General features: G+C 52.0%; 1 protein-coding gene across 1 annotated transcript; it reads right to left on the bottom strand.

Annotated features, from left to right (window-relative positions):
* Positions 1–755: 755 nt before the first annotated feature.
* BPIFB4 (BPI fold containing family B member 4) lies at positions 756–22,444 on the bottom strand. The gene is made up of 16 exons (XM_070421496.1): positions 22,345–22,444; positions 21,388–21,450; positions 20,313–20,832; positions 19,148–19,252; positions 18,233–18,376; positions 16,494–16,557; positions 16,014–16,074; positions 14,858–14,949; positions 13,025–13,228; positions 11,130–11,183; positions 10,383–10,553; positions 8,014–8,081; positions 6,218–6,260; positions 4,452–4,515; positions 2,642–2,718; positions 756–817 (listed from the first exon to the last, which is right to left on the bottom strand). The coding sequence occupies exons 1-16, from the start codon at positions 22,442–22,444 to the stop codon at positions 794–796; spliced, it is 1,854 nt and encodes a 617-aa protein (XP_070277597.1). The 3' UTR covers positions 756–793.
* Positions 22,445–26,837: the final 4,393 nt, after the last annotated feature.

The raw sequence follows: 26,837 nt of genomic DNA, 5'->3' as shown, positions 1-26,837 counted from the left end.
TGGATGGATGGATAGATGAATGAATGAATGAATGAATGAATGAATATGCAGCCTGGAATCCAATATTGAACCAGACAGCCCAATAGTTTAGCTCTCTGATATTGAAAGGGAAAACACATGGATGGGGGAAAGGACATCTTTTTAAAAATCACTGGGAGGAGGGTCTGCAAAATAGGGGACCATCCTGGTACCTGCCTCATGGTGCTTTCATGGGGTTAAATGATATCAAGTGCCAAAGCCTCAGTGCCGGGCTCAGCAGGCAGTGAGCCCTCGACAAGCAGCTCTCAGGAGGACGGGGCAGAAGGCTGTCTTTTTTGTCCCTTTTACCTCCCCCCTAGGACCTGGGAGGCAGCCACCCACCCTCTGGACCAGCTCCATCCTCTGTCCAGTTGTAGCTACAACTGCCAGGTGCCCCAGCACAGCCGTGAGGGAAAGCACCTGACCCTGAGAGAGGGTCCTTCATGGAGACGCACCCCAAGTGCAGGGGAAGTGGAAGCTTTTATTGAAAGGTTCACGTGCTCAGCATGGAGTCCGACACGGAGTCCCAAAGGCCTCCGCCCTGGAGAGGACCTTCCACCCCTGCGGGGGCGGGGCTGACCGCGGACCAACTGTTGGCCAGGAGGGGCGATGGCTGGGTCCTTTCTCCGGTGGAGGCAGGTGGGGAGAGGGTCGGCAGGCCGGGGAGGGACCTGTTGTGGGGGCTGAAGGGACTCGCCCCGGGGACTGTCAGGCCGAGCCTTTCCAGGGCTGGTTCTGCCTCCTCTGCGGCCGCAGCGTCTCTGCCTCCTGTCACTCAGGCGCTCAGCACCAGAAGGTCCTTCAAGGGCAGAATAGAGAACCCAGTTAGCGGGTGGACGGCTTCTGGCTGCAGCCTCGGCAGGTAAGTCACCTGCCTTTGGATCAGGCAAGTCACATTTGGGAAGCAGTAACTCGACAGCGAGGACACTGGGGTCCAAGGGGCCTGAGGATCACCCTGGCCATGTCATTAGCTTGCAGGGGACCTCGGGCAAAACACTTCCCTCCCTGCTCCTCATCTCCTTTTCCCCAAAATAAGAGGAGCAGGTCTGAGCCCCTCTCCATACTCTTTCAAAATCCAGTTCTCATCATTAAAAACAGCTACAGCAAAATAAATAATAAAAATAATAGATTTAACCCGCAGAATGAAATAAATGCCCATAAGTCACACTGGTACAAATAATCGAATAAATAAATAAATGGTGGGGAAGGGACGGCTCTTCCTTACAGCAGAATTCCAACTAAAGGAATTCGAGAACTAGAAAACCACCATTAGGCAGACAGCACAGTAATAACAGTTGCAGGCAAGAACCATTCATGAACGCCAAAATTAGCAGGAGAAGGTGTGCTAGAAAATAGAATATTTGCATAGTCTCAAAGGATCTCCCCATGGGATAGTCAGTAGTAAATTGAAAAATAGGAACTTAGTGGAGAAACCTGACAGGAACCACCTTAATCACGTGATCAAAGTCAGCGTCTCTAGGAAGAAGCTGCCTGATATGGCACATGGATGAGGGCACAGCATCGCTTTGGTGACATTCTTTCCAAAAATACATAACTTCAATCTAATCGTGAGAACACATCAGTCAAATCCAATTTGAGTGACATCTTCCAAAACAGGCCAGACCGGTCAGAAATGTCAAGGTCATACATCAAACACACGGAAAATTGAGGAACTGTCCCAGGTTGGAGGATACTAAGGAGGGGTGACAACCAAATGCAAAGTGGGATCCTGAACCCGTGCTCTACCGACCCCCTGATCAAAGCCATGTTTCAAAATAAAACTCTAGCGCCGAAACCGGTTTGGCTCAGTGGATGGAGCGTCAGCCTGCGGACTGAGGGGTCCCGGGTTTGATTCCGGTCAGGGACATGTACCTTGGTTGCGGGCACATCCCCAGTAGAAGATGTGCAGGAGGCAGCTGATCGATGTTTCTCTCTCATCGATGTTTCTAACTCTCTATCTCTCTCCCTTCCTCTCTGTAAAAAATCAATAAAATACATTTTATAAAAATGAAAATAAATAAAACTCTAGGAGGATTGGAATAAAAATCAGGAAATGTTCTAAGTGGTCATTTCTGGGTTGCATATATATCTAGGAGGATAAACATGTTTTTGTTTAATCTTTTCTGCATTTCCCAAATTTCAGATACTGAGCACATGTGGTTTTTAGTTTTTAGATGGAAACAAAGCCCCTACATTTGAATTTTAAAGCACTTGCCATGATTATCATTAACAATTATGTCAGGAATATTTACCCAAAGGCTCATCTGCCCATTGGCTGGAGAGCTTTGTAAGGACCAGGGTTATAGGTTTCCTTACTGCTGTATCCCCAGCCCCTTGCATGTTGTCTGGTACACAGCAGGTGCTCAATAAGAGTTTTTCCAATGAACCACATCACACCTCCACTTTGGGCAAACCCCTTACTGTTCTGAGCCTCAGTATTCCCATCTGTAAGATGGGGCAATGACATCTGTCAGGAGGACTAGATGGGTTTGTGCATGTGAAAAGTTTCATTTAAGGCTTCTTAACAGCTTTGTGTCTGATTCCCTCAGCCTCATCCTTTGAAGGAAGAGGCTTCTACTGTCCTACCCTTCCCTTCTCTTCCCTTCTCTTCCTCTCCCCTTACCTCCAAGACGTCGATGTCTGCATTGCTGAAGTCGATGTTAAGGATTTTGGGGAGAGGGACACCAGAGCCCAGCACAGCTGTGGGGGAAAAAGTCAGCAACAGTCAGTGTGGCCAAGAGGTGTCAGCCTGTGGAAGTGTAGTCAGCCTGTGGTTCTACAGCGACAACAGCACGGGACTCACATCCCAGCGCTGCCTCTTACTAGCTCTGTGACTTTGGACAAGTTACTTAACTTCTCTGTGTTTGGCTCCCTTATTTGGAAAATGGGGTAATGATTGTACCCAAGTGATCCGTTTGTTGTGAGGATTAAATGAAAAATGCTTGTGTGCGTGTGTGTGCGTGTGCGTGTACGTGTGGGTCTGTGTGTTTAAGTGTAATTTAGTGCCTGGTGCCAATCACTATTGCTCCATAAATATTCACTAATTTCATTGTGTTGGCTTCTTTTTCTATTTGGAATCCACAGTTTCCAGTTCTTGCGTTTCTGTCCCCAGGCCTCCGTCCTTGCAGCTACTCCTACCCTGAGCCCACATCTCACACTGCTGACTGCGGAGCTCTGAGCCTCCCTGAGACACTGTCTGGATGCCACCTCCACTCGGAGGCTTCCTGCCCCTCAGGCCAAACACTCGGCTCCTACTGGAGCTCCTGAACGACTCCGTACAGAAGCCACGAAATATTAATTCCGTGTCCACGTCTCTGCCGGTGTGAGTCTCTGGCAGACAAGGACTGTGTCCCGGCATCACCCAGCCCAGGGCCAGGCACAGGGAGGGAACGATGCCTGCTGGGTGCAGGCGTGGAAGGACTCACGTGTGGCCCCACCAAGGACCGCGTGGGCTGTGCTGTTTGCTTTTAGGTGGTCAGAGCCTAAGTAGACCTGCTGATTAATGTTCCAAAACAAGAGAAAGTGATATCGAATGAAGAGAGGAAACGAGGAAGGGAGGCAGGAGGGGCAGTGGGGGAAGCTGGGTTAGCTGAGGTTAAACACTCTAACCCCCGCAGGACTTCTCATTGTGAATGTGCCTCAGAGGATTAGATTCCGTATTTTCCAGACTTGCTTGTCCGTGGAACCCTTTTCTCAGAGTATCTTTTGGGACTAGTTTTCCATGGAACCTACTCTGGGAATCATGGATCTAATCCAACCTCTCGCTTTCGAGAATGGTGCATTGCATTCTAGGGAGAGCGAGGGACTTGCTGCCTCCCGGGGGCCCAGCCAGGATGAGCGTCTCCATCTCCTTCTCCCTGGTCCGCCCGGCCCAGCCCCCATCAGGGGGCAGACGCTCCCACTAGTAGGTTAGCTTGCTGCTGGGGTCTGGCCGATTGGGACTGGGAGAGATGCCCAGATTGGCCATGATCAGCCCCGATTACTGGCCAGGCCAAGGGACCCACCCATGCATGAATTCATGCACCGGGCCTCTAGTAAGCATATAAAAATAAATCAGGAAATATCTTGGACTGTATTGGGGGAAAATAGAAGAAGAGTTAAGGAGGAAATATACCCAAATGTTGAGATTAATTGCCCCAGGAGGTAAAATTTTTAAAACTGATCTGGACTTTCAGAATTTGATATAAATAATCAGAAAAACAACAACAATCCACCAAATAAGAAAAAAAAATACAGCAGAAGCAGCAAATAAGGGAGTCGTTGGAACCTTGTGGCAATACTTGCATTCACAGGCTTAAATAAATAAGCTTAGAACGAAGTTCTCAGAATTGCTATTGAGGTAGACTGGCTGTGCATCAAACATGCCCAACAGACCAGTAGGCACCTGGTCCCCAGGCCATGTGCCCCCAGGAGGCACAGGCACCCGCTCTCACCGTTCATCGCAGGCAAAAACGCCAGGTCGAAAATCTTCCCCACCAGCATCTCCATGAGGCCAACCTGCAGGGAAAGAACGAGAACTCAGCCCCGGCAACGGTGCACTGGGATCCCGAGGGCTCCTTCAGACCCTGCCCTGTGGCCCACGAGGAAGTGCTGAGCTGCTCTGGGGCAATCTGGGAGGTGGTAGTCAGACGTCCTGTGACTCCAGAACCACTGAGCTAGGCAGCTCTGAGGGGCCTCTGTAGGATGGGGAGGCCCCGGCCTCAGGCAGCGGAGCTCTGGTCCAGGGCTACCGGAGAGGCTGGGACTGACAGAGGACCAGCTCTTCCCCAAGAGGCGCAGAGCGTGGGGTCTACGGTGACTGTTCGAAAACCACGATAGTGTCACTGAAGGCCCTTGGGTTCCCGTCCCAGCGCAGCCTCCATGGGCCTCTGAGGAGGTTCGCTCACCTCTCTGACCCTCAGTTTCCTCATCTGAAAAGGGGGCCAGCAAACCCTGCTTAGAAGGGTGCTGTGAGGAGTGCGGGCAGGTCATGTGAAATGCCTGGACTTGGGCCTTTTCATATATGGTCGCTCTTAGCTTCTCTGAGCCTTGGTTTCCACACCTGAAAGTGGAGTGGCTAATCCTTGCCTCGTCGGGCGGGCAGCTTCGTTCCTATAAGTAGAGCCCTGGCCTGGCATAGGGCCCTGAGGTTCCACAGCGACAAGAGCACGGGACTCGCATCCCAGCGCTGCCTCTTACCAGCTCTGTGACCGTGGACAGTCACTTACCTTCTCTGTGACTGGCTCCCTTATTTGGAAAATGGGCTAATGGTTGTACCCCAATGATCAGTTTGTGGTGGGGGTTACATGAAAAAAGCTTATTTGTTTGTTTTAAGTGTCATTTGGTGCCTGGTGCCAATCACTGTTGCTCCGTAAATATTCACTGACTTCATTGTTAGCTTCTTTTTTTTCTCTTTAGAGCCCAGAGATTCCAGCTCTCGCCCCAGCTGCCAGAAACCAGGTGCGAGGCCTGCCTCTCCTTCTCTGAGCACCAGTCTCTCCATCTAGAAAATGCAGCTGGCCGTCCCAACTCCAGGGGTTAGAGCTGTTTGGGCTTTAAAAAGCTCAAAAACGGCAACACACTGGGTATTTGACTATTTCTGCGCATGTGGAAACCACCCAAGCTGGTCCCAGGAATCAGGTATCTGTTTCATTGTCAATTTATGAAAATAAAAAAGAGGGGCGTTTCTGAAGCTTTAACGAGGGTGGGGACCCAGGAATGAACAGAGCGGAAACAGGACCAGACCCTAGAAAAGGGGGGTCTCGGATTAGAAACGCAGAATTCCAGAAAGCGGGGGGTGAAGGGAGGTTAGAAATAAATCCAAACCTGTTTGTTTTACAGACGAGGAATCTGAGGCTCAGAAGTGGGTGGTATGGCCAAGGTCATAAGGGAGTCCGTGGCCAGGCAGAGCCCCCTGCTCCAGGAGAAAGGGGTCCCATGGGACGTGTCTGCCTCCCTCCCCACTCGCCACTCTGGAGTGAAGGGATTTGGGCCAAGCAGCCTCCCTGGGGGCAGGCAGTCAGAATGGGCAGCACCGTAGGGAGAGCTGGAGCTGTGAATCTGTGCTCTGCCCCTCCCTGGCTCGTGGGCCTCGGTTTCCCCATCTGTGAAATAAACGCTTTGGAGTTCAGACCCCCCCACCCCACCCCAGTCCCCAGCCAGTCTCACGGGAATGCCATTCCCAGAAGATCGCACGCCGGGGCCTGAGCTTGGTACTTACATCAAAATTGCCCACATTTGAGGTTCTGAGGTTCAGGCTGGTCCTGCAGACAAAGTAAACAGCCCATGAGAGGTAGTGGTGGCCTGAATCGCGGGGCAGCTGCATGGCACTAAACTATCAGAAGCCCCCCCTACCAGAGCCCACAGGAGGGCCCCTCTTGGCCTGGGGGCAGTGAAAAAAACAGTGGTGGTCTCCAAGTATTGAGTGTCAACCAGGTACCAGACACAATGCCAAGGGGTTATATACCACATACACAGGCTCAGAGTGCAGCAGCACCACCTGTGAGCTGTGTGTCTTTGGCCAAAGTACTTAACTTCTCTATGCCTCAGTTTCCTCCTCTGCAAAGTGGGTGGATGCAAGGTAAATTCCAGTAAAGCCCTTAGAATGGTGCCTGTCACATAGCAAGTGCCATGTATACATGCGCGATCATCACTATCTTGTTTGATCCTTTCAGCAACCCTGTGTGTGGGGGGGTGCGCGGGGGGGTGGGCGCTGAGGCTCCAGGGTAACTTGCAATGGCTACTCAGGAGGGAGAGCCCAGGACTCGCACCCTGACCCTGTGCTCCTGGCAGCTGTGCTATTCTGAGCAGGGAGGCCTGAGGCCTGGGGCTCAAGGTTTCTCTGCACTAGGAGGGCCTCAGCTTCTGCACCTGAATCCCACCTGCAAACTGACAATTTCACCTGAGAGAGGCTGGACCAGACCCGCCCCTGGGGCAGAGTCATTGGAGCGTCCAGCAGGAGAGAAACAAATATTTTATTCCTTCCCGACTTCCCCTCCCATCTCCCCACAACACCCTAGCTCTTGCCTGCCCCTCCAAGGTTGCCTGTGCTGCCCGCACTGCTGGACACCCCTTCACGCAACCCTTCTCGTCCAGGCCTCGGGTCGAACGTTACCTCCTCACAAACCCCTGGGCAGCTCTGATTGGCATCTGATTATGAGTAACCCCAACTGTGGGGCTTGATAAATATTTGTTGTAAGAAGAAAAACGTATGAACTGGGCACGTGCTGACGTTTGTATATTTAACCTCATTTATCACGAAGTGGGAATAATCATAATACTTACATAGGCTGAGGCCAAGAAGTATAAGTGAATTGAGACACATTTGGGGCCCAGCTCAATGCTTGGCACATAGAAAACACCCAATAGATAATAGCTGTTATGATGATCATGGCGAGTCCTGTGAGGTGGGGACAGTTATCTCCATGTTCCGGTAAGAAGACTGAGTGCAGAGAGGGGAGGTCAGGTGGCCTAGGTCACATGGCTGTCAGTGGTCACAGTGGGACTGGGAACCATGCTGCTTGGCTGCAAAGCCCGTGCTTGCAACATTCAATGCAGCTCCAGGCCAGACAGACCACAGTCGGCTCACAGCCCTTCTCTGTGCTCACTGTGTGGCCCTGAGTAGATACATCCTCCTCTCTGAGCCCTAGTCTTCTCCTCTTTAAAATAACAGCCCTGACTCCGAGGGACCGTTGGGAGGCTAAGCAGATAGGTGCCTGGTGCAGAGCCCGCACGGCATCACCACCAGCATCGTGATTAGGATTGATGTTGTTGTTATTGGCAGTAGGTTCCTTCTACTAAGCTTACGGCTTCACCCTCCCTGCCTGGCTCATGCCAGTGGCTTTGCCATCTCAGCCCGTTTTTACCTTGGCAGCCTCCTGGGTTTAGCCAGCACTGAAAGCCATGCTAGGGGACCACTAAGCCCTCCCCGGCGTCCCTCTGTGAGCTGGCACCAGACACGGCGGCTCCGAGGAGGACTCTCTGATGGGCAGGAGCCCGAGGCCGCAAACCCCTTACTTGTCCAGCTTGGCGTCGATCAGGAGCTTATTGTCCTCCACGGAAAACGAGGCCAACAGTTCTGTGTCCTGGAGGACAGGGAAGGAGAGTGAGACGTCACTGCCATCGTCTATTGGCCACTGCCTGCTGAGGGCTCCTGGGTGCCAGGCCCTGGCTAGGTGTTCCAGGAACACTGAGCGTAAAAACAGGCTGTTCCCTGAGGTTTTGGTCAAACCTCCCTTTATAAGCTGACACCACCAGTAACCTTACCATGTAAGAGATTTTCGCCCACGGGAGGGGAGGGGCTGGGAATAATGAATTGCCCTCCTTAATTATTGTCCACTAGTAAGTCACAGCAAGGGCTGAGTGCACACCTCTCAGAAGGACAACTGTCACAGGAAGCCAGTGATTGGCATGGGTGCTTACAAGCTTCTCCCAGCTGTCTCAGAGCGGGTGGGGTGGCCTGCAGCCTAGGAAACCTGCTTCAGATGAGCCATTGCAGATGGGATTGGGCATTATTGCTGTCAGTCAAAATTGCCCTGCCCCCCCCCACCCCCATGAGAGGGCATGAAAGGTCCAGAGGGCATGAAGCCTTGTTGTAAAAAAATCTGTCTGCTTCCCTGTCTCCCTGCTTCCCATCCCCCCACCTCGGCACAATAAAATAAAATAAGTTGGTCTTAAGAAAAAAATGAAGCTCCTAACAAATTCAGCTGACATTATTAGTAATAACAATAATGGTGATCATTGGGATGATGGAGAAGAGGCTCTGGGTATATATGGGAAGGGACCTACTGGGCATGCAGATCAGTCCATCCTTCGTGAGGAAATGGCTTTTGAGCTGGAGGGTAGGTACGATTTGACCAGATGAAAAAGAGGGCATGAGAGTGGTCCAGGCAGTGGGAAGGGCATGTGCAAAACCCTGGGGCAGGAAGAGTTTGGCAATAGAAGAGCAGACAGGAGGCCGAGATTAAGGAGATGACAGGACTCCAGGAGGTTGGAGTGGGATGGAGCCAGGCCAGGCAGGGGTAATGGGCTGGAGAGGACTCAGGGACCGGGGCAGTGGGGAGTCATGCAGTGCTCCGAGCTGGATCAAACAAACATTTGGGCTGTTGATCGGGAAATCTCCACACAGTAGGGACTAGTCAACAAGCGCTAAGTCAGGGGCAGCCAACTCCACTCACTGGGTGAGAATTAGCCTTTTGAATCTCTCATCTAACAATGAGAGGCCTCTCCCGACCCTGGGGCTTAGCATGCTCCCACCTCCCTGACTAGGAGTGGCTCATTTGGTCTTGAGCTCTGGCCAGAGACACTGGGAAGACAGAGCAGATAAGACAGAACCCAAATGTCCGAGTCCAAAGTTTTAATCATGGGGGGGCGGGGGCACTCCATACAACACATTCCTTTGACAAATATTTACTGAGCACCTGTTATGTGCTGGACCCTATCTATGCCAAGCTCTGGGATCCAGCAGTGAAGTAGACAATTCGCATTTTTGTCCAGCAGTAAACTAGCAAACAAGTGCAGGTTCATACAATGTCAGATTAAGGATACAAACAAAGTAAAGCAGGGGGAAAGAGAGAGTGAAAAGTGAGGGAGAGAGAGAGAGAGAGAGAATGGAAATGGTGAGAATATTTTGGACAGGTGGATAGAGAAAGAGCTCTCTGAGGAGGGGAGATGTAAGCAGAGACCTAAAGGAAATGAGGGTGTGCACCATAAGATATCTGGAGGAAGACCATTCCAGGCAGCATGAACAGCATGTGCAAAGGCCCTGGGGTGGGACTGTGTTGGAGGGAAGATTAAGGAGCTGAAAGGTGAACAGGGCATGTTGTGGGCCATTGTGAGGGGATTGGTTTGTTTCAGGATTAATAGAGAGTCTTTTGAGAGAGGAGCAGCATGATTTTAAGGGGATTCCTGTCTATGAAATAACTGTGGAAATTGCATTTGTATCTATCCCCTCTTATGTACCAGGGACAAGAGAGCTAGAACCATCTGTGTAGTTCCCCCTTTCTCCAGTATCTGATAGGAAGCATAGCACATAGAGGTACACAGTAAATATTACTGAAGGCATGACCAAGGCCTACTCTGCCAGGCACTGTGGTATACAACCCGTAAGAATAATGATAACCAACACTTTGGAGCCTTTATGAAATGTCAGGTGCTGCTCCGAGCATCTTAATAATGCCCTGCTGCCTTACCCACGTGGCAGAAGGAAAAGTCAAGAACAGAGAGAGGGAGTGACTTGCCTGAGCTCACACAGCTAGAAGCGCTAAAGACGGACTTGGCTCAGGTCGTCTGGCCCCATAGCCAAGCCTGTGGTGGGCACTGTGAAGGTCTGAAGGAGTCTGTGGACCCCTCGAGAGCACGCCTCCCCCGCCCCACCAGACACTCACCACATCGATGACGCAGATGGTGGTCTCGACGTCATTGGGTTGGGACACCATGATCTCCGAGGTGGCAAACACCTTGACCAGCGCTTTGTCCTGCTGCAGCGTCACGGAAGGCGGGTTGGGCACCTGGATCCTGATGGTGAGCGGGCGGGACTCGGGGTACTGCTGGAACACCTGCGGGGAGAGCCCGGGCCAGCTGAGCAGGCCCCGCGGAGCGGGAGGTCTCACACTGGCTGCTTCGGGTCCAACAACATCACTTGAGTCTGACAAACCGCTCCTAAAGGCTCCAGCCGGCTGCTGGATTTGAGCAAGGGCTGCCCTTGTGAGAACTGAGGGGATGATGCCAGCAAAGACTTAAGCTCAATGCCCAATGCCTGATAATGCTCAAACCTGGTACTGCCTGCGATGGAGCCACCGGAGCATTCACAATGCCCTCCGATTGCCACATCCATAGGGTGCTTTTTCATCATGTTACAGATGAGAAAACTGAGGGGAACACCAAGCAAGCTGACCAAGGCCAGCAGGAAAGTGGGGACTCCAGCCCAGGTCTGTGTCTCTCAGAGCTTAGGCCCTTCCTCCCTTAGATGCCCCAACTGGGATGAGAAAGGCCACAATTTGAGGTGTCTCACAAGAAAGTCCGGGAGGTGGGGGGGGGGAGCAGAGCACACCCACCCTTGTGCTGGGTGTCTTCCCTTCGGCTCCTGGGGGAGGGGGAGGCTGCAGAGAAGGAGACGCTCCTGCCTTACATACCTTGGGAATCAGGGCTCCCAGCGTGGCCGTGGTCAGTGGAGGAAGTTCTTCAAACTGCAGGACAAAAAGAAGAGTCATGCGAGACCCTGAGGCTATGGGGACAGACGGGAGTTGCTAACATGGTGATTAACTTCCTCACGCTCTCAGCAGCCAGTGGGGGCATCTTCTCCCCCTTAAAGACCCCTTGGGAGGCCCTACCTGTCTAACTGGCAGCCACCATGTAGACCACAGTAGCTGTTCTGTGGTTGAATGGACAAGACTGGCCACTTAAGCTTCCCACAGGCATGCCTTAGTCTAAGTCTAAGGCTTGGAGGGAAGGAGATAACTCTTTGTCCTCTAAACATGCAATTCTTTATTAAAACAAAGTGGGCATCAGTGAGCCACATGCATAACCAGTGTCGACTAAATGCGTGATTCTGCAATATCCCCGAACCACTCCACTGCACTGTTGTTTACTTAATATCTTCTTTTTTCCTTTTAATTTTTTTATTGATTTCAGAGAGGAAGGGAGAGGGAAAGAGAAATAGAAACATCAATGATGAGAGAGAATCAGCGATTGGCTGCCTGCTACACGCCCCCTACTGGGGATCAAGCCCCCAGTCCGGGCATGCACCCTGGACCAGAATAGAACCTGGGACCCTTCAGTCCACAGGCCGATGCTCTATCCCAGTGATGGCGAACCTATGACACGTGTGTCAGAGGTGACACGCGAACTCATTTTTTTGGTTGATTTTTCTTTGTTAAGTGGCATTTAAATATATAAAATAAATATCAAAAATATAAATCTTTGTTTTACTATGGTTGTAAAGATCAAAAAATTTCTATATGTGACACGGCACCAGAGTTAAGTTAGGGTTTTTCAAAATGCTGACACGCCGAGCTCAAAAGGTTCGCCATCACTGTTCTATCCACTGAACCAAACTGGCTAGGGCTTAATGTCTTCTTTAATTCGACTAACTTTTCAACACCTCAAATACTACAGAGTGGAAAGCCAGTATCCCTTGGCACAGATGGAAACTGTAAAACCAAAGGCAATAAAAACAGAACAACGCCCTCCTCCCTGCGTGGGTATTGTGGTCTGTGGAGGGCTGTGGGTGTGTGTCCTGTTCCCCCCTAGTTAAAAAGAGGACACTTCGAGGTGCAAGAGAGGGTTAACTACATCCTGGCACAAAGGGGGGCTTTCCTCTTAATGAGTGACATGATTGGTGCAGTGGTTTTTAGAGAACATCCTGTCCTTATGAGATATATACTGCAGCTTACAGCGTGAAATGTCACATCTCTAAAAACTCAAATTGTTCAACAGCAGGTGATGGGTAGATAGGTGGCAGATGGACAGATAGCTACAAAACGAATATGACAAACTATTAACTATGGAATCTAGGTGAAGCATATTTGGGCACTAATTGTGCTATTTTGCAACTTTGCTGAAGGCTTGAAATTTTTTCAGAAGGAAAGGTTTGGAGAGAAAATGAGTCCAGAGCATACCCAAGAGTGTTTTATTCTTATATATCTTTTAGTTACTTAGTGTGAGTGCTTACCAGGTGAAAGGATTCTAAACATTTACATGGAAGTACATATAAATGTATGCATAGTATGCTTTTTACGAAGGATTGGAATAAAATTAAATAACATGGAATAGTGAGAAACTTTCTCACCATATGGTTTGATGTTGTTTAATGCCATGTCTGTGAATCACCTAGAATCTTCCTAGGCACCGTGCTTTGGTAAACACGGACATAACTGATACACGTCCATGAACTGGAGATGAGTCAAAGGGTGGACTGTCTATAGTTCTCACTTTACAGCAATTTCCCCAAGGCCGTGGGGACCACAGGATCAATTGGGAGCTCTTTGCTGCCCAGCCTGCCCCACTCCCAAATGGGGCCACCACTCACCATGCCATTGGTGATGTCAATATTCAGTGCCCCATCCTTCTGCAGGAGAGTCAGCACTGAGCCCAGGAAGTTGGCAGAAATGGCCAGTTGGGAGTTGGTGTTGTCGCCCATGGGGGGCAATTCTGGCATCGTTGGCCTGGGAGCCGTGGCTGGACGCCCCAGTGGATAGTCGATGAGCCCTCCTCCAAGCTCCCCAACCACAGTCTGGAGAAACAGAAAGGGTCACGGGGAGGGGTGCAGGGAGGAAAGTTGAGGAGAGGAAGGAGGCTGAGGGCTAGGTGAGGCCCTGACTCTGCCTCCAGGCAGCCTTCCTTGATTAAACCCACTGGGTCTGAGTGACTCTTTCATTTATGGCCTGAGATCTTCTTCAATGTGTGATGGTAAAGGATCTCTGCAGTTCCCACTTTATGACCATTTATCATTATAGCCATGGTATATTGCCATTTATTTTAAATACATGTATGACACAGATCTTCTCCCCACCTCAGTCCTGCCATATGAGTTAGCATGCTTATGCACCCGCACAACACACATTGGTGTATCTACTCTCTAAAGACTAGGCTCTTGTCCATGGCCTACAAGACACTGTGTAGTCTTCCCCGGGGGCCTTTCCACCTCATCTCGAGCCACTCTACCCCTCACCCCCGCCTCTACAGAGCAGCCACTAGGGCCTTGTCAGTCCCTGCCACCACCTCAGCACCCCCACCATGGTGCCTCCCACACACTGTTCCCTCCCCCACACGCTCCTCTTGTATGTTCCATTCATCCGGCAGGTCTCAGCTCAGGTGTCACCTCCTTCAGGAAGCCCTCCATGATCTCCGTGGGTATGTCAGATCCCTGCTGTAGGCTCTAATAGCCTGGGACCTTCCTTCACAGTGCCCACGAGCTATACATGTACATTTGTTTGAGTGATTCTTGGATGGCCTGTCCCCTCCAATAGGCTGCAAGCTCCATCAGGACAGAAATCGTGCCCTGTGCACCACTGCACCTCCAGCCCCAGCCCAGAGCCTGGCACACAGCAAGTGACCAGCAAGGAGCTCTTGAATGGCTAGAGTTTATGCATATACCGGGTGTGCATCTATTCGTGTGCACAGGGGTGCTGTGTACATGAGAGCAGGGGTGTGCACCTGCGCCCTGTGTCTGACGGAGCACGTGGGGAAGCACCTGTGTTCGTGCGGCCCACGGGAAGTCTGACTGTGTGTGTGCCCCGGGCACGGTTAGCGACCAGATTCAGTGGTGCGCTGGAGCACACCAGCTCACAAGAGCCGACTCCACGCACCTCTTCCAAACGCTGTGTTCAGTGAGTCAGGCAGGCAGCTTGAAACTGGCCGTGGTGGGAGCATTTATACCACGGATAGCAGCAAACCTTACAGATCAGGCTTTTTCTTCCTAACCATGAGAGCTGGCTGTTAATGCCAACCAGCACACTGCTGGCCAGGTTCATTTCTCCAGGAGACCCGGGCCCAAGCAGTAGCGCTAGTAGTTAGGAGCCAGGTTGCTTGGGTTCAGATCCCAGGTTTACATCTATTAGCAGTGACCTTGGACAGAGGGCTTGACCTATCTGTGCCTTGGTTTCCTCAGTAAGAGTGCCTTCCTCCAATGGCTGCTAGAGGTCAGATGGGCAATGCACTTAGTTCACAGTAAGCACTTAAGAAGTGCTGGCCGGGACTGCGTTTTTTAACACAGCTCCTAGAAGGGCCGACCTAATCGTAAAAGGGTCTCGTTCAGACGCTGCTTCCCAGGCACTCAGCAGAAGCCCGGGGGGACCCTCCTCCCCTCCCCTGCCTGTAGGGAGAGGGCCACCTCCCCTCGCCCCGAAGTCCAGGCACTCACGTTGAGGTCCACCTCCAGGAATTCGCCGGTCACAAGCGGGAGGCTGGAGAAGGTGTACTGGACGCTTCCCAGTATCCCCAGAGGAATCACAGCTGCGGGCAAAGGTGGGGGTCACAGGGAGGTACCCTCACCCTCCCAGACGCCTTCCCTTCTTGTGTCCCAAGGCAGCAAGGCTCCAGCTCCAGGCACCACGGAAAGAGCAAGAGTTCTGGATTCAAATCCCAACTCTGCCTCTTCTTTGCTGTGGCACCTCAGGCAAGACACTGCGCCTCTCTGAGCTACAGTTTCCTCCTCTGCAGCATAGGTTTAACATCACTCCGAGACTGTATTGTGGCGGGGGGGGGAGGGGGGGCAGTGAGATCCTGGGTATGGATACGCTTTGTAAGTTGCCAAGTCCTATGCGCTGGGCAAGAAGCGGTAAGGGTTTCCGCCATGTTGTGCTTCTGGCCGTTCCCTGCCTGCTTGTGACGAATAGCTTCACCCTCTGGGCTCTTTCTCCCTTGTTTCTGGCCACAAATGGAGTGAGCTTTGCCTGTCTGGGAAAGCCAGCCTCAGACGGCCTGGAATCCCAGAGACATGGGCCCACACCAGAGGGGGCTGCCCTGTGTGGCTGCAGAGCTGTGCACTGCACAGCGCGGTGCCACCTTTCTGCTGTGGCCTGCACGGACGTGCACCCTATGGGGCCGGCTGGCCCTCAGGAACGTTCACTCAGAAATCCTGGGTCGGGGTGGTGTGGGAGCCTGGTGCTGAGAACCTGGACAGTGTCCCCGTGTCTCCTGCCACTCCCTCTCCAGTCCCTCTGTGGGTTGAAGCCAACCCCCTCACTGTAGAGAGGAGGAAACAGGAAGAGTCCACACACCTGCCAGGCCAGAGCCAGGGCTCCAACCCAGCCTCCTGGCTCCTAGTCCAGAGCCCAGCCCCCTGGGCCCGGGGCAGAGCCTCCTCCCTCTGGGACTTTGTGGAGGAATGTTTGGGGACAAGAGGGAAGTCCAGGTAGACTCTCCCTGGAGGCATCGGTCACACAGTACTCTAAGGGCCTGTGCCCCACCTCCCTGAGTCCTCCTCCCAGGCACTGCTGCCCCAGGCCTGCTGGGGCTGGGCCCGGGTCAGGCACTAGTGGATGTGGGGCCGACTGAAACAAAGCAGAAGAACTTACAGTTCACGAGACCCAGCTGGTCATTCACCAGACCCAGCACGACGTCCACAATGGGGCAGAGCTGTGGGGGAGAGAAAGCATGGCGTTCTGGGGGCCGTGCAGGGGGCGGTGGAGGGCGTGCACGGATGACAGCTACAACGGAGCTGATGTTTGCTGACCTGCTCTGTGCTCGGCACTGACCTCCCCACAGCCCCACAGGGAAGGCTCTCTCATAATCCCCATTTTACAGACAGGAAAACTGAGACCCAGAGAGGTGATATGATTTGTCACACAGTTTGGAAGTGTCCGAGCTGGGACTCAAACTCAGAACTGTGTGATCCTCAAGCTCCACCTCCTTATCCCTTCGCCAATCTGTCCCTCCGTGATCCTCAGGGTCGACCCAAGAACATGCCTCAACCCCCTGGTGCCCTCTGGGCTGCCTGCAGGTCCGCAGCGATGGAGGTGGAACTGTGGCCCCTCGGTCCCGGGATAGGTTCTTACCAAGTCAGGGAGGACATTGGCCAGGACTCGGTTCACTAAGTTGTCCACAAGGTTGGGGAGAAGCCTGAGGAGAAAGGAGCAGGATGAGGAGGGGCTCACCCAGCTGTGCACACTCGGGGTCCTAGCCAGGCTCTGTCTGAAGAGAACCTGTCAGTGCTGGAAGCTGCTCTGAAAGCTGGAAGGGCAGTGGGCCTTCACCCTCGACCAGTGGTCGGCAAACTCATTAGTCAACAGAGCCAAATACCAACAGTACTTCTTCAAAATAGACTCGCCCAGGCCGAAAACCGACTTCTGCGCATGGGCCATGAAGCTTCAATCGCACTGTACGTGCGCGCCCGCACGTGGTATTTTGTGGAAGAGCCACACTCAAGGGGCCAAAGAGCCGCATGTGGCTCACGAGCCGCAGTTTGCCGACCACAGCCCTAGACCTAGCTGGACGGGCTAGTCAGGCAAATGGGGGACTTTTAATTCATTCATTCACTCATCCATCCATTCACTCATTCATTTACTCATTCAACAAACAAATGTTTCTTGAGCTCTACAGTGGGCCGGGCCCAGGCGGGGATGTTCCTGATTTTTAACTGCAGATGTTGTTCCCTCCTGCTCAGCCGGCCGGCTGCTTGTTGCAGCTTCGCATAATCTTCCCGAAGGATACAGAGACATCTCCAAATTGAGGAAATGGAAAAAAGGAAAGCAAAACGGTGTTTATAGCACGTGCCCGTTTGTGTTAAAAGGGGTAATAATCTATATTTGTGTTTGCTTCGTTTGCACAAAGGAATTGGAAGGGGAGCTTGGTGAGAAGGGGGCAGATGGGAGGCAGGCTCCTCACTCCTTGCCTTCTGTCTTTTTGTCTTTTTAAACCATGTGTTACCAACTGTATTTCCCAGTGAAAATGTGAATTTAAAAGTCTGTGAGGTTTCTGTGTGCTGCCCTCCCCGCCTCCCCTCACGGAATACCAGGGGCCAATCTTCTCTTTCCTACCCGCCCTGGAGAAGAAACAAAGACTCAGAGAAGCTCACATGAATCAGAAATTCTTGGGCTCGAGTTATACAATGAGTATTTCTGCTCCCAGAGCTTAGATAAGATGAGAGCTGGGGGGATTGGGCCAAGAGATTGATAACACAGAATGGGGGAGGGGGCAGGGCCAGAGGCCTCAAAGAGAAAAGCTGACGAGGGCTCCCCCGTGATGAGGGCCAGGGAGTGAAAGAAAGGGCCTCAGTTCTGAGCTGCCCTGATGTGCTCTCATTCAATCCTATCCCCCCCGGGGGGGTGGGGGGTGGGGTGGGGGGGAGCGTGCTGGCTACACACAGACACTTGAAACCTCTCTGGTCAGAGGGTGGGGATTTGGCCGCCTGTGGGGAGGGTGTAATGGAAAAAAATTCACCCCCAACCAAGTTTGCACTGGACAGAGCCCACTGGGAAATTTTCTCTTGAATTGGGGCACTAATGGACACAAAACCTGCTAGACATATATTCAGAAACTCTTAAAATGTGCCAGGTTCTGCACTAAGGCTTTACTTTACATTCATTGTTTCAATTCTGAAAGGAAAAAGAATTACCCCCGCTTAACAGATGAACAAACTGGAGTTCAGAGAGGGCAACAGAATTGCTCAATGTCACACAGCAAGGACGAGTGGAGCTGAGATTCAAACCACAGGATGCTTCCAGAACCTCTGCTCCTAACCATCCAGGTGGCCGTGCCACCATCCCCGCAGGCGCTCCGCCGAGCTGGTACTCACCCTCGCAGCAGCCTGACCTTGATGCCCCCCAGGAGGGTGTCGCATCTCTCGATGACCAGCCTCGGGTAGCCAGCGCGGTCCATGGTCAGCCGGACCTTGGCCGTAATGTTCACCTCCACTGCGATGTCCAGGAAGCCAACGAGACTGGAGGAGACCATGAGGCCAGGGAGACAGAGAGTCAGCCCAGCCTCCAGGCAGCTCAGCCTCACCCAGCCCTGCTGGCACCTCTCACACTTGCGCCCCTGCCCCTTCTATTATGTGTCGATCGTGCTCCTTGCTCATGTATAGGGATCCCAAGCCAGAGGACTTCCCTGGTCCCTCAAGTTACCTGTGAACAAATCTATGTCCCTCCTCAGTCTGTGAGAGCTCCGAAGGCTGGGGACAGGGATCTATAAATGAACTCTACATATGAATTTCGGTTTCCAAGGTGAGCAGCCAATGACCTAACTTTATAGACATGACCTCAATCCGTGGGGAGAAATCAATGCAAAAGTCCACCCTGAGGTCCTCTGATAAGCACCTCCCAGGTGCAGGCACTCTTCAGGGAGGCAGATGCCCATGGCCACAGCCACGAGGAAAAGGAGGTGTCAGTATGCCCATTGCAGGTAAAGACACTGAGCTTCATTCAGTACATTAGGGGACTGGCCCAAAGTCACACGGCTTAAAAGAGAGTCGGGATTTGAACCCAGGCTGTCACCTGACTCCAGCCACCAAGATCTTAACCATCTCGCAGGGACCTAAAAATGGCCTGAGCCCAGCGGTGTAAGCCATGCACTGGGTGGTAACTCATTAGGCTTTATTAGTCCCCCAATTAAGGACAAAGAGGCTGACATATAGGGAAGAGAATCAACCGCCCAGGATCTCCCAGCCGGGACATAGGATGCCGGGGTCCCCTCCGGGGCTGAGGGCACACACCTCTTCCCGTTGATGGCCACGCGGGTGTACAAGCTCAGGTAGACGCCCACGCCAGGCAGGAGCCGGACGGACACCCGAGGGAGGGTCAGCTCCACAATCCGCAGCCTGCACGGGACCAAGAGCAATGAGAGGACAGGGACCCCCGCTGCTGGCCATGCCCTCCCTCACACACCCCTTTGTCCTGTTCAGTCCTCCTGACTCTAAAGAGACCTGAGGTTTGTGGGTAGAACTTGGAAAACATAGAGAATAAAGGCAAAAGATGCCGTGACCCCTCCTCCCATTGCCCAGAGACCCGCTCGACATATCCATGTATTTCCTATGACTTTTTTAAATTTAAAGATGCCATTCCTTTGGCTTGCCCCTGCCCTTCTTTGCCTGGTTTCCTCCTACACATTCTCAGATTTCAGCTCAAGGTCCTCTTCCTCCAGGAAGCCGCCCCCCCCCCCGCCCCCGCCTCCCCACTATACACATCCTCATTTCTCCATGAACTTCTTACCACTGAGGCAACTAGAGGGTCATTTCCAGGCGTCTTTATCCATGTCCATAAGGACAGGAGATATGGCTTTTCTTGGCTAGCCATGGGGCCCTGTCTCCAATGCCAACACAGTGCCCAAACCATAGCAGGAGTTCTAAATATTTTTAAATTAAATAGCGAATGTGAGGAGGAAGCTGGGCAGCCTTGAAATTATAATATATACAGGGTAGGGGAAACGTAGGCTTACAGTTGTTCATATGGAAAGCAATACAATAATTAATAAATAACAACACAAACATAAACTCTGTTTCATGTACTCACAACTGTAAACCTACTTTGGCCCCACCCTGTATGTATGATTTTTAAATCCTTGGGCTTTTTCCATCTAAACTATGTTACTATGACCATTCTACAGGTGGGGAAGTTGAGACTCAGACAGCAGAAAGGCATGGTCCAAAGTCACACATAAATATAAAAGGTTGAGCTGGGACTCAAATTCAGGGCTGTTTAATGACAAGACCCAAAACCATCAAACTTGAGATTCTCAAGACGTCCAGTCCCAAGGCTAAGCCCTGAAGTGTCCAAGGCTCTGAAGACCATCCCTTCTCCAACTCCAGGTCTAGGGGTGATCACCCCTGTTTGGAGATTCATCACAGGGGACTTGATAGGGAGATCCTGGCCCCTCCTTACCCCGTGATGCCTTGCACGGTGCTCAGGATGCCTCCCTCGCCGAGCACGCCCAAGACGCCCCCTCCTCCGAGAAGTCCTCCGTCACCAAGAAGACCACCTCCGCCAAGCAGGCCGCCTTGGCCTGACAGGATGCCGTTGGTTGCCAGGATGCCACCATTGCCCAGCACACCGCCTGAGCCCAGGGCCCCGGTGGCCACCCCGGGTGGGATCTCTCCGGGCCGCAGTTCTCGCCGGTGAAGCCGGCCAACGGATGCTGTCCCTTCGGCTGACTTATACCGCCTGAGGTCCCTGTGGCCACCGTGTGCATTCTCAGCCGTGCGGTAGTCACCATTTCGGAGGTCTCTGACGTTTCCATCAGACTCAAGGATTTCACCGTATCGGTATTTGCCCCCGAGCTGAGCGGTGTTGTCATTGGTTTCGATGTGACCATACTTGTAATTACCACCAAGCTGTTTGCCATTCGTATACTTTCGGGGGGGATCTCGGACATGGAAATCATTGTAAGGAACACCACCAACACCTCGGGGGTGGTCCATGCTTCTGTAGTCATCGTAATGGTGTCGGCCACCACCCAACAGACCACCACCACCACTACCACCCAAGAGGCCACCACTGCCGCCCAAGAGGCCACCACCACTGCCGCCCAACAGCCCCCCACCACTGCTGCCACTGCCGCCCAACAGCCCCCCACCACTGCTGCCACTGCCGCCCAGCAGCCCCCCACCACTGCCGCCCAACAGCCCCCCACCACTGCTGCCACTGCCGCCCAACAGCCCCCCACCACTGCCGCCCAACAGCCCCCCACCACTGCTGCCACTGCCGCCCAACAGCCCCCCACCACTGCTGCCACTGCCGCCCAACAGCCCCCCACCACTGCTGCCACTGCCGCCCAACAGCCCCCCACCACTGCCACCCAGTAAGCCTCCTCCAACTCCACCCAACAGGTCACCACCACCCCCTCCACCACCACCACCAAGCAGGCCCCCCAGAAGACCACCTCCCCCGCCACCTCCACCTCCACTGCCACCAAGCAGACCCCCCAGGAGAGGCCCACCACCGCCACTACCAGCTTTACCCATGGGCACCTCCCTCAGGGCTGAGTGGAGAGCATCGCTCTGTTCCAGGTTGCTGGAAATGGCTGCGGAGAAGCAAAGGTGTGTCAGGGGTTCCTCCCTTTCTCCACCTCCAGCCCCCAGGCACCACCTGGAGCCCTGCTTGGCTCTCTGGGCCCCTTTTCCCAGAGGTAAGATGCCCAGGTCAAATGGGAAGAGTCCTCCAGTCCCACCAGCCCTGATGTCCGGTGAGCTCATTAGCTGCTGGCTTTGACCTGCTCACACATTCACTAGATTTTAACAGCATTCAGCCAAAACTAGATAAATTTGCTTCCTCACCCTCCCTTCCAAGTGTTCCACATTTTACAGCTCAAAAACCTACTTCCTCCTGCATTATCCCAACTGACTCTTGGGAAATAGTCAAGGCCAGCATTATTGTCCCCGTTTGATGGATAAAGTGAGGCCTCTGACACTCAGATAGAAAATGACCTCATTTTTATTCTCATAATAAAAATGGATGGGAATTGGGAGATTAGAGGCAGGAATAATTATAGCTCCCAGTTTTGAGAGCTGTTTATGTACCAGGAGTTGTGTGAAGTTTTCAAAAGATCAACTTGTTTAATTCTCATATCAGTCCTCTGAGATGGGAACTTTAATTACACCCATTTTGCAGATCAGCAAACTGAGGCTCAGAGACTTCAAGTCATAGACTTAAGGTCACACAGTCAGTGTCTAAACCCCAGGAAAACTGACTCCAGGACTCAAGCTCTTACTCACTGCTCTCTACTGCCTCATGCATAAAGTTCCCAACATGGTGTTTGGCACATAGTAGGTGCTCAGGAAATAGTAACCAAAAGGAAAGGGGGAAACTACAGCCCAGAGAGAAGTTACCCATTCATTTGATATGGGTAACTTCAGAGTAGGCAGGACTGCCCTGCCCACCCCAGTGCCACACCTACCCCCTTCAGGGCTGGACTCACCATGGCTCAGCACATCCTTGTTAACCCTGAGGACCGTTTTTACTCCTTGGCCACACACAGCTGCCACAGACAGAGCAGCCACACACCAAGCCGTCCACATGCTGGCGCTCCTTCCCTGCTGGAGACAGTGCATCAGATGGCGGTAGCCGGCCATCACCTCCCTGACCAGCAGATAGAGCTAGGCACCTCCTTCCTAGAGTCATATCAGGATCCTGTTTATTGAGTATCTATTATATACCTGATACAATGTGTTATGATTAGAAAGCAGAGTTTGTGGGAAAAGGATCCCAGGTCACACAGTGGGACAGAGTCCAGAATTTCTGATACCACCTTCTGAGTGTTTCAAACTGAAATTAATCTGGAGATACAAAGCAGACCCATTGACTGAACTGCCCCAGAACATGGATGTTTGATTACTTCCCAAGATGAAATTTTTAAATGAAGCTTCAGGAAGAGAGGTCATGAGTATCCCAACCAAAACAGCAAACTGACAGCAAGCAGGCTCTGGGGAAATCTCTCCAGCATCTACCCCTTTATTTACCTACCCACCCATCCATCCATCCACTCAGCCCTCTACTGCTCCAACCATCAATTCTCCCTCTCTTGTTCATCCATCCATCTTTTCATCCATCCTTGCAGCCATCCTACCATTCATTCATCCACTCACCCATCTACTCATCCAACTGTCCATCTCCCCCTCTTCAATCATCTTACCCATCTATCCTTCCATTCATCCATGATACAACCAGCCAACAAAAAGTCATATATCCATCCATCCATCCTTCCACCCTTCCATTCATTCTTCCATCAGTCCATCCACTTATCAAAACATTCACATAGCCACCCTTCCATGCTTCCAGCCAGCCAGCCAGCAAACACCCTCTCCCACCTCTTTGCAGGAGACAGTTGTATACCATCTGGTTAAGATAAAGGGCTCTGGATCTTTGGGTGTAATCCTTAGGCAAGAGACTTTACTTTTTTAAAAAATCCTCGCCCAAGGATATTTTTCCATTGATTTTTTAGAGAGGGTGGAAGGGAAGGAGGAGGGAGAGAGAAACATCAATCTGTTGCCTCCCACAGCTCCCAAACCCAGGTCACGGATCGAACCTGCAACCATAGTCTGTGCCTTTGACAGGGAATCGAACCCGTGACCCTCTGGTCCATGGGCCAATGCTCTAACCATTGAGCAACCAGCGAGGGCAAGACTTTACCTTTTTGAACCTTTGCTTCCTAATCATAACACATTGCATCAGGTATCTAACAGATACTCAATAAATAGCATCGAGTGTTATTATTTTGGGACTGTTTTCTCAGACCTCTAAGAAGCAGGTCTTAAGTTATGAGATAAGGGGCTGTGACTGGAGCAGTGAAGCTGCATGTGGATGAGTTGGTAAGCCTCTAGGAAACTTTATTTTGCTGCCTTCATGCCATCACCCACTTCTCTCACTCCGTCATCCCAATCTACCCATTCACCAGCCTCAGAGAATCACGGCCTCACACCTGGGCCAAACTGTGACATTGTTGGCTTCAACCCCCTCCACTTACTCACCCTCTTTCCCTTTTCCCTGCTCCCATTTCTCTTGAAGTTCACTCAGCCCCCAGGTTTTTTCCCTACTCCCACTGCTCCCAGGAGCGTATCAGAGGCACTCATTTACCCTAGAATAAGAAGGACTAATATGTGTAAGAATTTTTTCTGTCTTCCTAACCCCACTACCCATAATTCTGTGTTCACACCTTCAGTTAATGAAGGGATTTCTGGCATCAGCAAGCAGCAGATCTCAGCTTCCCCCTGTCAACCTGGACACTGAAAAGGGAACAGACCCCTCCTTACCCCTGGGAAGTCCCTGCAGCTCAGTCCTGAAAGGTCCCGTTCACTGGTCCCTCTGCTCTGCGCTGAGTCTGGTCACAGGCCCCTTATATAGCAGCTAGAGCCAGAGTCCAAATCCAGAGAGGGAAATACCGTATAATTATAAGAGACCAGACAGATTTGCTCTGCAAATTGGGCAGTGAGCCCCAAAACCACAAGGGTTTGCGGTTTGTGGCTAATTCCAAGAACTGTGTTCAGCCCTGGATGGTGTCACATGAGCTGGGGTTTATCAGCCCCTGGTCTAGGCATATTCCTGGAGACCCCCCGCTAGGCCCCCAGATGGGTGAACTGGAAACATCCCCAAACGCATCCATCTAGTTTCCAGCTCTATGGCGGGCACTGCTCTCTCCAGATGGCCTGGGCAGGCAGGATGTGCCCCGACTGGACTCAGCATCAGGCTCAAAGCCTGCTCAATCCCCAGCTCACTGCATGATTTTGAGCCGGCCACTTCCCTTCTCTGTCCCTCTTGTTACTGCCATCTGTTAAATGGGTATGATACCCACCTCACAGGACTGGTTTGAGAATTCAGGGAGATGTATATGGATCCGACTTTTCAAATTTGAGGCTGGTGTGACAAGAACAAGCAGCTTGGGGTTTTTTGTTTTTGTTTTTTTGTTTGTTTGTTTTTTGAGCTGCAGGCTTCCTCCCTGTAATTCATTATGAAATGTTTGTTCACACATGCAGCAAAGTTGAAATCATTGTACAGTGAACACCTATATACTTGTCACCTTATACCCACCAGCTACTTCTAGCATTAAAACTGTTAGAATTCCTTTATCACATATCTATACATCCTTTTTTATGTATTTCAACGTAAGTTGCAGACTTATACTTCAACATGTCTGCTATTAAGATTCTTTCCTTTAAATGTAAAATTTACATACAGTAAAATTCACAAATCTTAAATGTTTATTTGTGGAGTTTTGACAATGTTATACAGCCATGTAGCCCACAGCCCTATCTCAATATAGAGCATCCCCATCACCTCAGAACATTCCCTGCTGCCCCTTCCCAGTCAATACCTGCTCCCACCTTCAGAGGCAACCACTGCCCCCTTCAAGACCGCTGGGACCCAGCCCAGACCTCTTCCGTGGCACTCAAGGCAAGTCTGCCTTCCACACTCAGCCCTGCTTCTGCCCCAGCCCTGCTTCCTGCCTCTGGGCCTTTGGTTTGAAGACAGTGACAGGAACAACCTGGCCTCAAAAGGATGTGGGGAGGGGTGAGTGACTTAATCAGGCAAAGTGCTGAGAACAGAGCCTGGCACACAGTAGGTGCTCAGAAGATGGCATATTCATCCTCATCATCCTGGGCCCTCGCTGGCTCCTTGTGGCGGCGAGTCTTCGAAAGCCATGAGGGGTGTGAGGAGGTGCCTCAGCCCGGGGCCTGGACCACCTTATGCCCCACCATCTGTGGGGGTTGGGAGGGCTCCAAGGAGAGGGACCCCAAGAGTCATGCACCTGTGCTTCCACCACCCTCTGTCCTATGTGACCTGATGGTCACTTCTCCTCCAGGACCTCAGTCTGGCCATCTGAGAAGTGGACTTCCTTGCACTTTTCCAGTAGGATTTGGAGGATTACATAGGAACCTTCCAGAATGTGCCCGGAGCCTCATGGAGGCTCAGTAGACAGCAGCCCCTTTCATCTCCCCATTGCCTCCCACTTAGTGTGATATAAGTGCTCGTTCAACAGATACATTACCTTTTTAAACTGAAATACAATACAAAGAGGGCCATGTGGCTCCTCCACCCGCTTCCCGCAGGAACCAATGCACATTGTAAACTGCAGGGGGCAGTGCACACACAAAGGTGGTTACTGTCAGTCACATGAGGCCTCAGCCCTGAGCCAGAAGGCAGGCCTACCCCCTGGGCTCCAGGAGGATTAGTGTAACTGGCGCCTCAGGGAGGTCACCTGGGCTTAGCGTCCAAAAGGCACCTTTGTCTGCAGCTGGAGGCACCAGGCCCTGGGAGGTGACTCACCCAAAGGTGACTCAGCCATGCAGGGGGCCATGTGGGAGCTCATGCAGGGACTGCAGGAACCAGGAAACACCTGGTGGGCAACCCTTAAGATGGACTCCAACTCTCTTGTGTCCCCTCAAATCCTCAGAGCCAGTTCCAAAAACTTTGTTGGCACCTCTTATAAGTGCCATCTTGAGGCCATTTCCCAGAAACGAGGATGTCCATCCTGAAAGCGGGGAAGAGCCCAGAACCAGGAGGCAGGTTTCCCATCCCAACTCTGCCACCATGTGCCACTGGACCGGCCAGGCCCCTGCCTGCACCTGTTTCCCCATCTGCACCACGAGCTTTGGGCATAACTGTGCCCTGAGGGGGTGAAGTGCAGCTCATAGAGATCTTCCAGGACCAGGTCTCCCTGCCTCCTGGAATGCTGGCTCCTTTTCTCCCTGGAAAACTCCTATTTATCTTTCAAAACTCAGCTCAGATGTACTACTGAGAAGTGTCCCAAAGTCAGAGAGACAGAGACAGGCAGAGACCCAAACAGACTAAGAGACAGAATGAAGGAAGAGGTATTTAGAAAAATGGAGCGAAGAGGGGGGAAGGGAGTAAGGAGGGGGACACAGGGAGCTCGGGGCAGAGGTGGAGGAAGGTGGTACAAGACACAGGCCAGCCAGG

The sequence above is a fragment of the Myotis yumanensis genome, unplaced genomic scaffold (genome assembly GCF_028538775.1).
Source record: "Myotis yumanensis isolate MYYU_CA2020_CCGP unplaced genomic scaffold, mMyoYum1.0.hap1 SCAF_7, whole genome shotgun sequence".
In the NCBI taxonomy this organism is placed as follows: Eukaryota; Metazoa; Chordata; class Mammalia; order Chiroptera; family Vespertilionidae; genus Myotis; species Myotis yumanensis.
Note: the sequence above shows the minus strand (reverse complement) of the source record. Positions and strands in the feature narration are given on the sequence as shown.